Here is a 14,594-nt window from a genome sequence, read left to right on the forward strand (position 1 = left end):
CTAACAAAAGTTAACAAAGCACTCAAACTAATGAGTGAAATATGGAGCCATTAAAGCTCCAACCTACTTCATTCTTTCACTCTTTTTCAGAGAGAAAGAGAGCATTCTAGAAGGAGACTATTTAACTAATGCACACGCTTACTTTAAAGTTGAAACTTAATTGATTTTATTTTTACAAACCTTATTAATGGGTAACACATAAGATATCATATCAATTAGGATCACAAACTAAGTATTTTAATTCAGTAAGACCCTATTTGTATTGAGGTTGAGTGACTTAAAAATTCATAGCTACTGTGAAACAAAAGTTGTAGTTATGAAATAAAAATTGATAGTGTGTGATAAATATGATTTTTAAATAATAATTTTGGTAAAAATCATAAAGATGTTGTGGGTTTTAAACATATATGTGTGGGATAAAATTAAATTTTTTTCTATGAATGGTGAGAAAATTTTATCAAGAGAAATAAGAGAAAAATAAAGAGAATTATAAATACAAATAAGTCATGAAAACCTATATTTGTGGAGCTGCCATGAGTTCTCACGTAGAAATTTACGAATAGAAGCTAGTGGAACATCCCTCAAACATACGAGGATCAAATAATTACAAACCACAACCTCAAGTATTTAACAAACATGTCCTACCGCCATACTAAATAAGGTTAAGGCCTAAGTTTTAGCATTGTTCAAAACTTCAAATTGTGTATTCCAACTAAATAAGTGTACCATTAATCAAAATACACTAATGAAAAGAATTTTTTTTTATCATCTAAATATAGTTGGGCAATATTGAAAATATAATTTTTAAATATTTGTTATCATAACTTACCATTTGACTTTTTTGTTGTTGCTATTTTTCATATTCTCTCAATTAATTGACTTTTCATGTTCAGTTTGCCTAGCCAGGGGAGTCTGGTTGTATTATTGATTTGCCTAATCTTTCATTGATAAATGTCAATATTAGTAGTATATAATCCATCCTTTACTTGCACGAGCATATTGTTTCAGAAACAAAATAAATATGATTTTCTCGCATAATCTAAAAGTCAGTTAATGTCGTCAAAAATTAGACGCACACATTTATTTTACACACCAGCTAGGAGCTATCCGAGGCTTCGAGCCAGCCGGCTCAATACTTTTGTTTTCCCAAAATATCCCTATCTGAGAGCGCTGAGTTAGTGAATCAAAGAAGATCGACAATATGGGTAAAACAGTCATTCAATACAGGCCAGCTCCATTGCCGATCAAAACACACAGGACGCTTCCTCCTCCGTGGCTTTGTACGAAACTTCGATTTCGATTTCGATTTCCAGCTCCAAATCACACAAATTTTCTAATTATTTAATTAAAAATTCACAATTCGCTGATTAATTAATGCTCCACAACACGTACAGCCAATACTGAGACATATCATTTTCACGATCCGAGGTAGATTCACGTACGTCTATTTTCATGCTGATTGAAGTTTTATGGTTTACTTTTCCAGCTTGCAAGTTGCTTTTATTGTTAATTCGAGGTAGATTCTGCTTTCCTTTGTAAGGCTTTGTATGTGTTTTAGTTCTAGGGTTTTTTTTAATGATTATTATATGTGGAATTGTTTGTTTAATAGTTTGTAAAACTTTTGTTAAATGAAGTTAGATTGAGAAATCAAATAGATGAATTAGAAAGGAAGAAGTGATTGTGAAGTTAGAGAATTTTTTTTTCCTTTTCTTTTTTTAGATGAGCTTGTAATTTCACAAAGGTTGTTTGTGTTGGTTGATAAATGTACGAGGAATGGAGAAATTTAAGGCAACTGAAATGAGTATTTTGTTACGCTGTCATTGTGCTTAAAATTAGTTTAGAATTTGTTGAACCAGGAATAGGAAATTGGCTGTTCATTGAGAAAGAAGTGATTATAGTACAAAAAATAGTATCCAAAATGCTGGTCACGTTGACAGTTAAAAGACATAAATTAATTCCAAGTGATGTTGATACATTCCAAATGGTCATTCTGTCTATAGATCAGTTGAGATACAATGAGCCAATGGAAGGTGTAATAAATTTTATCACAGTCATAATAAACCCTTTTATACAACAGAAACAATTGTTTTAATGTGTGCATCTGGATTACTTCTTTTTTGTTTATTGCTCTTCTAAAGTGAACTTTTCTTTTTCAGTAAACTCTTCTTTGGCTGGTTAAGTTTAAGACTTATGCTCCTAATTGCACTGTTGTCGATATGGGTTTGAGTATATTAATTGATTTTAGTTTTCCTCTATTATTTTCAATGTGTCTAATGCGGTTGCGTTTCAATTCTTGGTTTCAGTGAAAGATTGTCATATCTTGTGTGCTTGATTTGTTAGTGTGTGTGACTATGAGGTGTTATTGTAAGTAAGGATGCAGCAGTTGCTTAGGATATCTGTTGCATATCTCTGTTTTTTGCTACCTGTTACCTGTAACAAGATCAACATTACTTTTCGAGTCCTGTAGGTTTTTGTTTGCAGCTGGAAATAGTTTGGCAATTTGGCCATATTTTGACTGCTAGAATTATTAAAAGATGTAATAAAGACTGAGTTGTTGCGTGAATGGAGGATAAAAGACCTGTATATTATCACTGAGAAAAGAGAGAAGAAATGGATATAAAATAACAAATAATTTCATTAACTTTATGAGTCAGTTGGATTTGGTTTTCTCTTAATGGATAATGTCTAAATTCAGAACAGGGAAGAGTAACTTTTATGGAATATTGGCTAGTGTAAGTATATTGGGAATAAAAAAAGGGAAGTATCTGCTAAATACTTAGCAAAAGAAGTTTTACAGCAAAAGAAATGATGTATCATTGAGCAAGGTCAACCAACAGAAAATTAGATGTTTAGATTTCACAATATGGAGCTGTTTGCGTAAGAATAGCTAGTGGGCATTAGTCTTGAGGAACAAGGAGTGATTTGATTCTACTTGAAACCTTGACAAGGATTAATAGAAGGTAAGATGTTAGTCAAAGTGGGGCAAGAAGACATGATGAGCTAAATCAAATCAAGTATATTGTCCAATGTGGATTTATGTTGAGAAAACGTAAAACAAAAATAGGATAGGAGTGAGTTGGCTGCAGTGGTAGCTTTGAAGCTTTATTTTGTTGACTTGTATTTTGTTTAGTGGTGGCTAGGTGTGTTGAGGCCATTGACCATCTAGGTTAAGTAACTGAAGAAAACCTGCAATGTTTTGAAAGAGTCCTCTTTTAGTTGAGAATAACATTGCCCCTTGTATTGGATGGGAGGTTATGAATGGCTAACTGTGTATTTACTAGAGGAAAAAGACGAAAGTTGGGTTAACTCTGTAGAAAGGTATTTTTTTTACCATTTATGTAAATGAAATTCTGCGCATCTACACTTGACCTTCTGCCTCTGCCCTCACCCTCCTGCTCCCAGAAAAGGAAATCAAACTATTCGAGTTCTACTGTAGGCAGGAACTTCATGCTTTAGCCGGCTTAGGAGGCAATCTGAGCTTAGTGTCATGGTCCTAGATTTCTGTGATTGAAATGTTTGTGGCCTGTTGATGTAATGATCCAACTCGCTAATTCGTCCTATAGCTGTTGTCAGCATTAAGTGCTTAAAACATATCATGTGAAATGGTTTGAAATTTCAAGGAATTAGGACTTGGACGCTTATCGTTGATATCTCAAGTAATTAGGACTTGGACGCTTATCCTTGAGGTTTTCCTCTTTGCAGGTGTATTGTCCTGACATTTTCCTTGGGACTTCGAAGTTGGCCTCTATGTGTTGTACAGCTACACTATTGTGATGCAAAACTGCTTTCTGTTGGTTTCTAACTCGGGGGATGTGCAGAAACTGATTCAGTGGCAATGTCTAGCAAGTTTGATCTGCCTTCTGGAAGCCCAGATAGGCCTTTGTACACCAGTGGGCAGCGTGGACCCCACTTAGCTGCTGCACTGGACAGATCAAGTAGCTTTCGTGAGAGCATTGAGAATCCAGTCCTCTCTTCTCTTCCAAACACTTCAAGAGGCCCTGCTGCTACAGCTGAAGAGGTGTCAAATTTCTTACAATGCTTGCGTTTTAACCCGAAGGCTGTTGCTGCAGATCATAAGTCTAATCGTCTAGTAGACTTCAGGCGACACATGAATGTTGCTCTTGGCCTTTCAGCGGATGATTCTCCAACTGGGTCATCAAAAGGCAAGCTGCTGCCATGTCTATTACCAGAGGAAATCAAAAGGGTCAAGGGTGGTCTGCGTGACAGCACTATCAAGGCTAGGTGGTTTTTTTTAACTTCTGCATTTTGGTTAAGATTTGTAATTAGTTTATTAAACTGAATGTCTTAACAGGGAACGTGTGAAAATTTTCAATGAAGCCTTATCTGTTTTCAACAAGTTTTTTCCTAGTGTACCATCAAAGAAGAGGTCTAGATCAGAAGTTTTTCCTTATGAACGATCAAGTTCCTTGTTATCAAGTGAACATGCTGCCCTTGGGCCAAACCTTGGTAAGATAGGTATGCAAAGTCATGCCCTTCCTGGTGGTTTCGAACTTGAGCAGCAAAAGTCAGAAGAACGAATAAAAAATGCTGTTCCAAGCAAACGCACTCGAACCTCATTGGTGGATGTTAGGGTTTGTATCTTGAACTTCTTTCTAAATATTTCTTTCTTCTGGCTTGCTTTTTCTTCTTCTTTTTCTCACAATATGTTTCAATCCCTTATTAAGTACTATGTTATTCTCTTTAAATTTACTTCTAGTGACTACTTTAGCTGTCTTATTGGTTATTGAATTTGTTCTGGTGTTATTTCAGTTTCCTTTTCCTTTTGAGAGTTATCAGATTCTGAAACAGTTTTTATCACTAATTCCTGCTGTTCTTACTTTACTGGAATAGTAAAATGCTTTTCCTTAATGTAATGTGGAAGCTCAGTTTATTTTCCATTTTCTGTCCTTCCACTTCTCATAGATACACCAACTGCGCCCCTCCACATGAGTTTGATGCAGTTTTCCCGATCATGATTTGAACATGGTTTAAATGTCGGAATTTCATACTTTATGACTGAGCGACCTCTTTAAACAGTACGATGGTTGTGGAGATTGGTTTGCTGTTGATTGATGCTGAAGTTGTTTGTAACATGCTGCTTTCTGATTGTCCAACTGAACATAAACTGACATTTGCATGCTAATAAATCTACATGCAGGGTAACGCTATTGTCAGGCCATCTGGCACCATAGATAGGGATAAGGAAATGCTAAGGCTTGCAAATAGTGGTGGAGCTCAAGGTGAGGATCGAACTTTACCAATTGGCGTTGATGGATGGGAAAAATCAAAAATGAAGAAAAAGCGTTCTGGGATAAAGCCAGAAGCTTCACCAAGCTTTGTGTCGTCTAAACCCACTGATGGCTATCGGGACCAGAAACAGGGAATGCAACAAAGGCCAGTAACTGATGGCAGACCCAGGTCAAATAATGACACCCATGGATTCAGGTTTGTCTTCTGTAACTGCTGGTATCCGGCCATATTCCCGTTTGCCTGTTTGAACAATTGGCATTATAACATTCATGAAGTGTCTCCGTTAGGGAACTTTTAACAGCAGGCCCTTAGATTTTTGCTGCTTTTGTTATGATTAGATTCTAATGTAATAATATAAAAAGTTCCTCAAGCTACTTTATTGGTAACCAAATGAAGATGTGATATTTTCATGTCTCCAGTTTATCTAGAATATATTTACATTATACCCCTTCCCATAGCAAACTAAATGTTTCCCCTTGGACCTGAACTCGTGACCCCATGCTTCCACACCAAGAGTTAAGCCAACTAGGTTATCCTTTGGGGATAACCATCATCAATATGTTGTCACATTTTCTTTTTGCTTCAATTCATATGGAAGTTACGGTTTTTAAAGCACTTAAGCTTCATGTTAATTGTGATTGTGTTGTACATTTATTCTCTTGAGTTTCTTATTCTATCCATAGAGTTGTTTTTTCGTTTTTTTTAATTTTTTATAAATTAATAAAGACAACTTTTACATCTATAGATTTTGACTCATTTTTGAATGTTGTCCGATATTAAGGACTTTGAGAGAATCCGGGAAATAATGATGGACCATGTATGGAAAAACTAGTTTAATCATTTTGTATTTATTTTTATTTTTGGTGTTTTCCATCACCCAGCATTTTTCCTGTAGAGTAAGCCTAAACACATTAATGCATTAAATTATGCGTGGATACTTTTCTGCTATTGCCAAAGGATGTTACTAATGCTTTGAGTGCTTCAATAAACTTTCATGCTTCAAAGAAGTATGTATAGATGGCTTGCCAATATTGAACAAAAATTGTGCTTTTTGTTTTTCAAATTTGTAAGTATAAATTGATGTCCTCTCTTATGTGGAGGTTTCAATGCTCATCTCCAAGAGAAATTTAAATTGTGTATTTTGAGTTCTATTAGTTACATGCACTGAAATGTTTTAGTATTTGACATCAAAGATCACTCCGATGATGACCTCAATAGATATTATCTGCATGGCATAATAGCTGCCATTTTGCAGCTATTTGATTCTCATGGATTTCAGTTATTAAAAAGAAAAAAAAATGAAACGGACTCTTTTAAAGGTTTTTGACTCAAAATTTGAAGGCAAAAAGTATTCCCGTCAAAACCATGATCAAAACTGTGGTTGTCAGAAATTTATGAGTTAGATTTTCTGTTGAGACATTTTGCAGGAAATTTCTGATTTCAAAAATCCATATATATGTATGTGTTTGTGTGTGTGTATCTATCTATCTATCTATCTATATGTGTATATGAATATATGTTCTGTAAGGTGATACTAACATGTTCTGTAATATAGGCCAGGAGTTGCTAATGGAGCCGTTGGAGTTGGAAAGTCTGATGGTATATCACAACAGACAGGTTTGGGTGTCCGTTCATCCATTCCTAGGACTGAACTAGATAACAGTTCCCTTCTTAATGATAGGAGAGATCGTCCTATAGGTTCAGATAAGGAAAGGGTGAACCTCAGAGCTGTTAATAAGTATGCAATGTATCCTTAGTATATCTTATGTTTGCCATAAAAAATTGCATTTGTTGGCCCCTTACACAACCCTATATTATGTTCCATAAGGTCCTTTATTAATTTATAAATACAAAATTTTCTGAATAATGCTTAGGACAAATGTTCGAGATGAATTCAATTCAGCTAGTCCTACTTCAAATACAAAAATGACTGCATCTGTTCGAGGACCGCGATCAGGTTCGGGAGTTGCACCTAAACTGTCCCCAGTTGTCCACAGAGCTGCTGCTCCTAATGACTGGGAGGTTTCTCATTGTATGAACAAGCCAACTGCTTCTGTTGGTCCCAACAATCGGAAACGCACAATGTCAGCTCGGTCTTCATCACCACCTGTAGCGCATTGGGCTGGCCAGAGACCTCAAAAGATCTCTCGCACTGCTAGAAGAACGAACATTGTCCCTATTGTTTCAAATAACGATGAAACTGCTGCTTTGGATTCTTCATCTGATGTTGCAGGTAGTGAAATTGGAGGGGGATTTGGAAAACGGTTGTCTAGCAACTCTCCTCAGCAAGTTAAGTTGAAAGGCGATTCCTTGTCGTCAGCTGCATTATCTGAAAGTGAAGAATCAGGGGTTCCTAGCATTAAATCTAAAGACAAGGGCAGAAAATCTGATGAGATAGATGAAAAGGCTGGACAGAATGTCCAAAAGGTATCGACTTTAGTCCTGCCATCAAGAAAGAATAAGCCGGTTTATGGGGACGACCTTGGAGATGGTGTACGGAGACAAGGGAGGACAGGACGGAGTTTTGCTTCCGCAAGGGCTCTCTTGCCAATGACTGTTGAGAAGCTGGGTAATGCGGGGACTGCGAAACAGCTTAGAAGTGCCAGACTAGGTTTTGATAAGATTGAAAGGTTAAACAGTTTCTTCTTGTATTTTTTTCAGCTAATCTAAAATGTGTTTATCTAATTTTGCTTTTGCTACTTTGTCTCTTCAGCATGATCACTTAAAGTTTCTTTTGAAATATTTATATTCAGCAAGGCAGGCCGTCCACCAACTAGGAAACTTTCTGATCGCAAAGCTTATAAACGTCAAAAGCCTACAACAATTAGTGCAGCTGCGGATTTTATTGGTAGTCATGCTGGATTAATAGAGAAAAATTTCCCAGGATGTTGTGACGTTTTAGTTACTAATTCTTCTATTCATTGTGGTTATATTGTCTTAGTTGGTTCAGATGATGGGCATGAAGAGCTGCTGGCTGCTGCAAATGCTGTTATAAACTCTGGTATCGTTGTTTTTCATATTTGGGATTCATTTTATTCTAAGAAGCTTGTCTTATGAATTCGTGCATTTATTTTGCACTACAGCTCATACACTGTCCAGCTCATTCTGGAGGCAGATGGAGCCACTCTTTGGTTTTATATCTGATGGAGACATTGCTTACTTAAAGCTACAGGTGATGCTTATTATGGTTCATATAACCATTTTATTCTTCTCTGATAGTGATTTTTTTATGTGATCAGTAGGACACTTATCCTGTTGATATTTTTTTTTTGGGGCGTGGGGGAAGAAACAAAAGATTATAAATTAAACTATAAGAGAGATGTAAAAGGATTGGTGGGACTAGAAATTCACAAAATCAAGGATGAGAAGTCCTAACAAAAGCAGAACACTCAAAAACTCTACGTAGACCAAAAATAGCCCAAAACCCATGAACAGCACAGCTCACTATGAATGCAATCCCTTTAAGGATACAGCTGCTTCCTAATTAAGCAAAATAAAAAAGAAAGAGATATCTTTGAATCAGCAGTAATAGAAGCCCAGAGGGAAGCCCGGAACTTCACTTTGTCCCATGGATGCAAACGATCTTCCCCAACTTTGTTATATCAAAGATTCTCAGGTTTCTTTCATTCCACAAGACCCCAAAAATGCCAAGACTGCACAGTCCCATAAAAGCCATCCCCTTTCCTAATTTTTATTAAACCAATCCATGGCAACCCCTTCACCTCTCTTTTTGTAGATTACAGAACAACCTTAAAATTGAAAAGAGACCATCTGTTTGTTTTGGCTATGTATTTGAAATAGAAATACCATAAAGAAAAACTGATCTTGCGTTCACATGCTCATATTCAGAACATTGTTTTAAACTGCTTAGGATTATATGTATATAAAACTCCGTTGATGGACCCAGATTGTGCAAGGTCCGGCAGGACCAAATTTTGGATAGATTCCAATTGTTTTTTCTTATCTTTTTTAGAACATCATGGTTATATTCTTTGTCATATCTCTTTGTTCACGTCAACCGCTTTTTCTCTCTCTTTTTTTTTTTTTTGTCCTTTTGTTTCCATTTTTCTTCAGAAGAAAAATGAACCTGTGTTATTTTTCTTTTTCTATTACTCCTTTTTTTGGTGGGTACTTATCTCATATTTGAAAATTAAAATTGAAGTCAGTCGAACTATAAATTTTAAGACTGAAGATTCTGTTTTCTCATTGAAATTATGGGTAAACATAAGAGGGAACGCTGAACCATTAGTTCCTGATGTGGGATGGCTTCTCTTTAGGTTGTTTGGGAATAAAGCAGTAGAAATTTGGAAGATTCTAGAGAAGAAGATTCTGATTGTCCTTCTGGAGTTCGTTTTTTGGCATTCTTATGTGCTATCATGTTGCATAAGTTCCAGGACATATCCATTTTTATCATCCTGAATAAGTGGGATTGGAATTCTGTTCTGGCTCAAGTTTAGAGTTCTTTTTTTTTGTTTCATTGGGTTTTTCTTTTTCTTTTGAATTTTGGAGCTGACTTCTGGTTCAATTTATTTGTAATGGCTTATTCTCACAATAAAGTTTCTTATGAAATTGTTCTGATTCTCCTAAATTTTCAGGAAAATCTTCAATCCATTGTGCCATCAACAACTCCGTTTCTTTCTGATACAGATGCTTGCTTTTCAACCCCTAATGGATATGGGTTGATAAAACAGGAGAGAGATGTGGGGCCTGTTACTGGAGCAGGGAGAGTTGAGCAGTTAGTTCCGAGTCCAAGGGGTTATAATGCAGTTCCCCTCTACCAGCGGCTTATAGCCGCTTTAATTACAGAGGAAGATTGTGGCAGCGGGGATGAAGACCTGAAAATTGATACTTATGGAACTGGATTTGAGCTAGATGAAGAATTTGATTCTAATGGCTCAGTTCACCAATTTAACTTTCATTCTGCTGGAATTACTGCATTTAATGGTTGTAGGATAACTGGGAAGGGAGATATTGATGATGAGGCAGAAGGTGATTTATTGGGAATATCAAACTCTGGGATTACATCAAACTTTAATGAATCCCTAATGATATCTGGCATGGCTTTTTCCGAATTTCAGTATGATAATATGCGGGTAAATGAGAAACTTCTTTTGGAGACTGGAAGTATTGGTATATTCCCAGATCCAATGGTAGGTTTATTTTGATATTAGCTCTTACACTTGTTTTTTCCTTTTTGAATAATATTGCTTCATTATGGGGGGTTTTATCCAAATCTGTTCCTAACTTGAGCATCAAAAGCTTATTCCTGTGAAGCTTCTTTCATTCTGTCTACTCTTCTCATTGCTTTTCTCTTCCAGAGCTTTTGTGTGTTTCTATTTGTGTTGTGGAAAAGGAAGCTAGTCTTGGGATATTTGAGTTTCTTTGGCTCAGGAGTTAATCTTATTTATTAGGAATGCATGGAATCCTGTTATCTGCTATTTCTGCCCGGTGTTAGGTTAAGGGTTCATACTAATTCAACATTTCCTTTCTATTCAGTCTGATAAAGCAGAGACAGATGACGGAGTCTGTGAGGACATCAAAAAATTAGAAGATAAATATCATGAACAGGTAGCTTATGATGGTATTATAAGAGCCTTCTTATGAAATCCCTTTTCGCTTATCTATATAATATTCTTTTTCAGCCTTCTTTTTGGTTGGCACCAGATATTCTACAAATTTAATCTGTTTGTACCCTGGGGAATATTATTTCATGTTGCATGTCCCTTCTTGTCATCAAATAAATTTTATTCTTGAGGATTTTGTCTCTATGATTTCCTTTGTTGATAAATAGGTTTGCATGAAACAAGGATTGCTTGATAGGCTTTTGAAATATGCTTCTGAAATTAAAGAACTTCAAGAAAGGTATTGGATATTGCTTTTTCTCTTCAGATTAAGTTGCATTACCCTTGTTTTTATGGCGTAAACACAGAAACCTTGTCTTTTTTTGTAGGGAGTTTGAACAACGTGCTCTTGACAAACTTGTGACAATGGCTTATGAAAAGTATATGGTAATTTCTCCAACAATTCAAAAAGTTTCTTTTGTTTCCAAAGTTTTTTTTTTTTTGCCCTGTTCTTGATTTAAATTTGAAGTGCTGTAATATACCTACTGCAGTCCTTTGAAGTGCTGTAATACAATATTGATTTTTAAATTTTAAATAATCAAGACTGGGTTGTCTAGAAAGCAAGCTTTGGTATAGAAATGGCCTGTTATGGATTTATTTTCAAAGCAGGTAGAAATGTGTACAAAAGATAAAAAGGAAACAGGAAGGAAAATGGAGACAGCATAGAATGAAGGCATTGCAAGTCTTGAATCCCTGTATTTGAATCAACCAACGGTTTTCATGGATCAACGTCAAATGCTGGAAGGACGTTGGCCTATACTTCAAATAGAGAAGGTCTAAACAGTGTGGCAAAATGTCTCGTACAAAAGTTAAACCTAAAATTAGGGATGTTTTACCATCCTCATTTGTGCACCACATGCATACAGAGTTCTATCCCTGCTCCATGGCTGTTCTGGGAATGGAGATCATTCCCCATGTCATCCCTCTGATCTTTCCCCTGGGAAAGTGATAGCGATTTGGCCGTAGAAGCAAAACATAGGTTGGCCTTGAGTGGTGGGTTGGTTCAAACCAAGATGGATGTTCATTAACATTGAACTGCCACACTTTCTTTTATGTTCTATTTAATTATTAGTTTTGAGATCACCATCTCCACAACTCCTCCACTATCCACTGAATTGGGATCCTTGATCAAAAGACTCCCTTTCTCTCTTTACAACCCTGGTGTAGATGTAAAACTTCCTGTGAAGTATTAACTAGTTATGGCCTGTTAATCATATCCTTTTAAGAAATGCTTTCTACAGTCTCGCCTCTTTGAGGTAGATGAAATGTTTCATACATTATTTCCTCTTTCTGGTAAAATAACTAAGTACAAAATTTGAAAAGATGGCTCTTAGATGCATTATTTTCTATTAGAAAAGAAGAAAAATTTTGTGGTACATGTTTCTTTTGCGGTGGATTTGACTGACTGACTACTGATCATAATCAAAAACTGCTCACTGAATGAACTTTTTATCATATGGATTATTTTCATTTTTGCTCACTTTTAGCATTTCCTATGAGATTTGTAGTTAAACTAAAATGGATTCCCTATTTCCTCTCCTAGTTGTCATACTGGATGTGTTATATCAGAAAGCGTTACCATCTGTTTTGATAATTGACATATACATTTATGTTTGATAGACTTGTTGGGGTCCTAATACTGGTAAGAGTTCCAGTAACAAACTTGCCAAGCAAGCTGCACTAGCATTTGTGAAACGGACATTAGACCATTGTCATAAATTTGAAGATACAGGTAGGAGCTGCTTCAGTGAGCAGTTATTCAGGGATATGTTTGCTTCTGGGCTTGCCAATCCAAATGGTGGAAGATCTGTAGATACTTCTACCGAGAGTGAATTTGCGAAACCCTACAGCACCTCTTCCCATTCATTGGAAGCTAGAGTTTCAGGTATTTTTATTTGATGTTTACTGGATAATATACTTGGAAAATACCATGTTATCATGTCTGGATATTTTTGGCCAATAAGTCCTCTAGACACTTCATGGAATTTCATGCATGCCTTCTATTTCTTGTTCTTACTTCTCTTTCTGTATCCTTTTGGTCACATTTGGATTATTATTTTGGATTTCTGCAGCTTCCATGGGTTCACAGACATGTCCTCTTGTATCAACAATGGGTCAGAATGAGGAAATCTTTGATATGCTCCCTCCAATAAATCGTTCATCTGAACTGAGCACTGGTAAAGAAGATACATGGTCGAATAGGGTGAAGAAGAAGGAGTTGTTGCTTGATGAGGTAGTTGGTTGTACTATTGGTAGTTCAAATGCTCCATCAAGCATTGGAAGTTCTCTATCAAGCAGTACAAAAGGAAAGAGAAGTGAGAGAGACAGAGAGGGGAAGGTACATAGCAGAGAAGTTTTATCTAGAAATGGAGCTAATAAAATTGGTAGGCCTACGTTATGCAATACTAAGGGGGAAAGGAAATCTAAAGCAAAGCCTAGGCAGAAAACAACTCAGCTTTCTGTTTCAGTAAATGGCCTTCTTGGAAAGATGTCAGAGCAAGCCAAACCAACGTTACCTTCTGCTTCGAAATCTAGTGAAATGACTACAAACAGCAATGCAAAAGATAAAGATGAGTTTGGCTTGGATGTATTGGATGGCTCCGAGCCTATTGACTTAGATGTCTTAGGTGATGATCAAGGGCAGGATCTTGGATCGTGGTTGAACATGAACATTGATGATGATGGATTACAAGATCATGACTTTATGGGCCTTGAAATTCCAATGGACGACCTATCAGACTTAAACATGATGGTTTGAAGTTGCATTCTTTGTATAGTCTTGTTCCTTATACTTTTGACAAATCAAACATGATTGCTGTTGTCAAGGAATGACCAGTTAATTGGACGGTCATATGGCCATCCTGTTCACGACTAGGTTACATAGATTCTTTTGTAGGCTCCTCCTCAAGTTGATTTTCTGGTGAACCCTTTGGATGTTTTGGATTTTGCTTCTATATGAAGTTAGCAACATCAGCTGTAAAGATATTTTGTTCCAAGGTGCAAGTTAGTACTTCCTAGTGTTATATTTTAGCAAATATTGTATTCTGGCTGTAGCTTTTACAAATCAGAGAACAATGCCTCTTGTACATACATTTTATATTTTAAATAAAATATCTTTTATTCAGTGTAATTATCTCTTTTGGAAATACCAGTAGGCCGGGCTTCTTCTCAACTTTATCGTTGCATGATTCATGGATACTTTTCATTCTGGCTAGTGCTGGTGTTGCTGCTATAGTATAAATTGACTGATATCCAATATGCAGTAGTTTCTACAGGCATTCTGTTTCGCTTTCATGGCTAAAAAGTACTTGATAAGCAGTGGCCAGCGAGGATGTGAATATTGTCAAGGCTAGAATGTAAATGATAAGCAGCGCTGGTGTTGCCATTGTAGTACAAATCGACTAGTATCCAATATGCAATAGTTTCTACAAGCAGTCCATCAATTCAAGGATTTTTCTTTCATGGCTGGAAGGTAATGATAAGCAGTGAGGATGTGAATATTGTCATGGGTCTGAGATTGGTGCTCACTTTTCACTCGACTCTTTCTTGGTTCTACTCTTATTTTGATGCTATTTCAGGTTTCTAGTTGTACACAATCAGTCAGGGTACACCAGATGCTTCTTTTCTTTTTCTTTAAATGTCATTTGCTTTAGGGATGGCAAAAATTCCTACGGGACGGATACTCTCGGGAATTTTCTTTATTCGGAGAGGGTATGAGGATAA

General features: G+C 36.3%; 1 protein-coding gene across 5 annotated transcripts; it reads left to right on the plus strand.

Annotated features, from left to right (window-relative positions):
* Positions 1–1,028: 1,028 nt before the first annotated feature.
* On the plus strand, positions 1,029–14,001 carry LOC102623432 (uncharacterized). 5 transcript variants are annotated; one of them, XM_025097234.2, is made up of 15 exons: positions 1,030–1,516; positions 3,703–4,242; positions 4,313–4,592; positions 5,159–5,445; positions 6,806–6,997; positions 7,125–7,880; positions 8,004–8,098; positions 8,192–8,251; positions 8,334–8,422; positions 9,846–10,400; positions 10,747–10,818; positions 11,042–11,112; positions 11,201–11,258; positions 12,492–12,756; positions 12,944–14,001. In XM_025097234.2, the coding sequence occupies exons 2-15, from the start codon at positions 3,836–3,838 to the stop codon at positions 13,627–13,629; spliced, it is 3,873 nt and encodes a 1,290-aa protein (XP_024953002.1). In that variant the 5' UTR covers positions 1,030–1,516; positions 3,703–3,835; the 3' UTR covers positions 13,630–14,001. The 5 variants fall into 5 exon arrangements, with proteins under 5 accessions (XP_052291201.1, XP_024953002.1, XP_024953001.1 ...); XM_025097233.2 differs by having other exon boundaries at positions 1,030–1,438; XM_006475440.4 differs by having other exon boundaries at positions 1,030–1,428.
* The last annotated feature ends 593 nt before the right edge of the window (positions 14,002–14,594 follow it).

This window comes from Citrus sinensis, chromosome 1, assembly GCF_022201045.2.
Source record: "Citrus sinensis cultivar Valencia sweet orange chromosome 1, DVS_A1.0, whole genome shotgun sequence".
In the NCBI taxonomy this organism is placed as follows: Eukaryota; Viridiplantae; Streptophyta; class Magnoliopsida; order Sapindales; family Rutaceae; genus Citrus; species Citrus sinensis.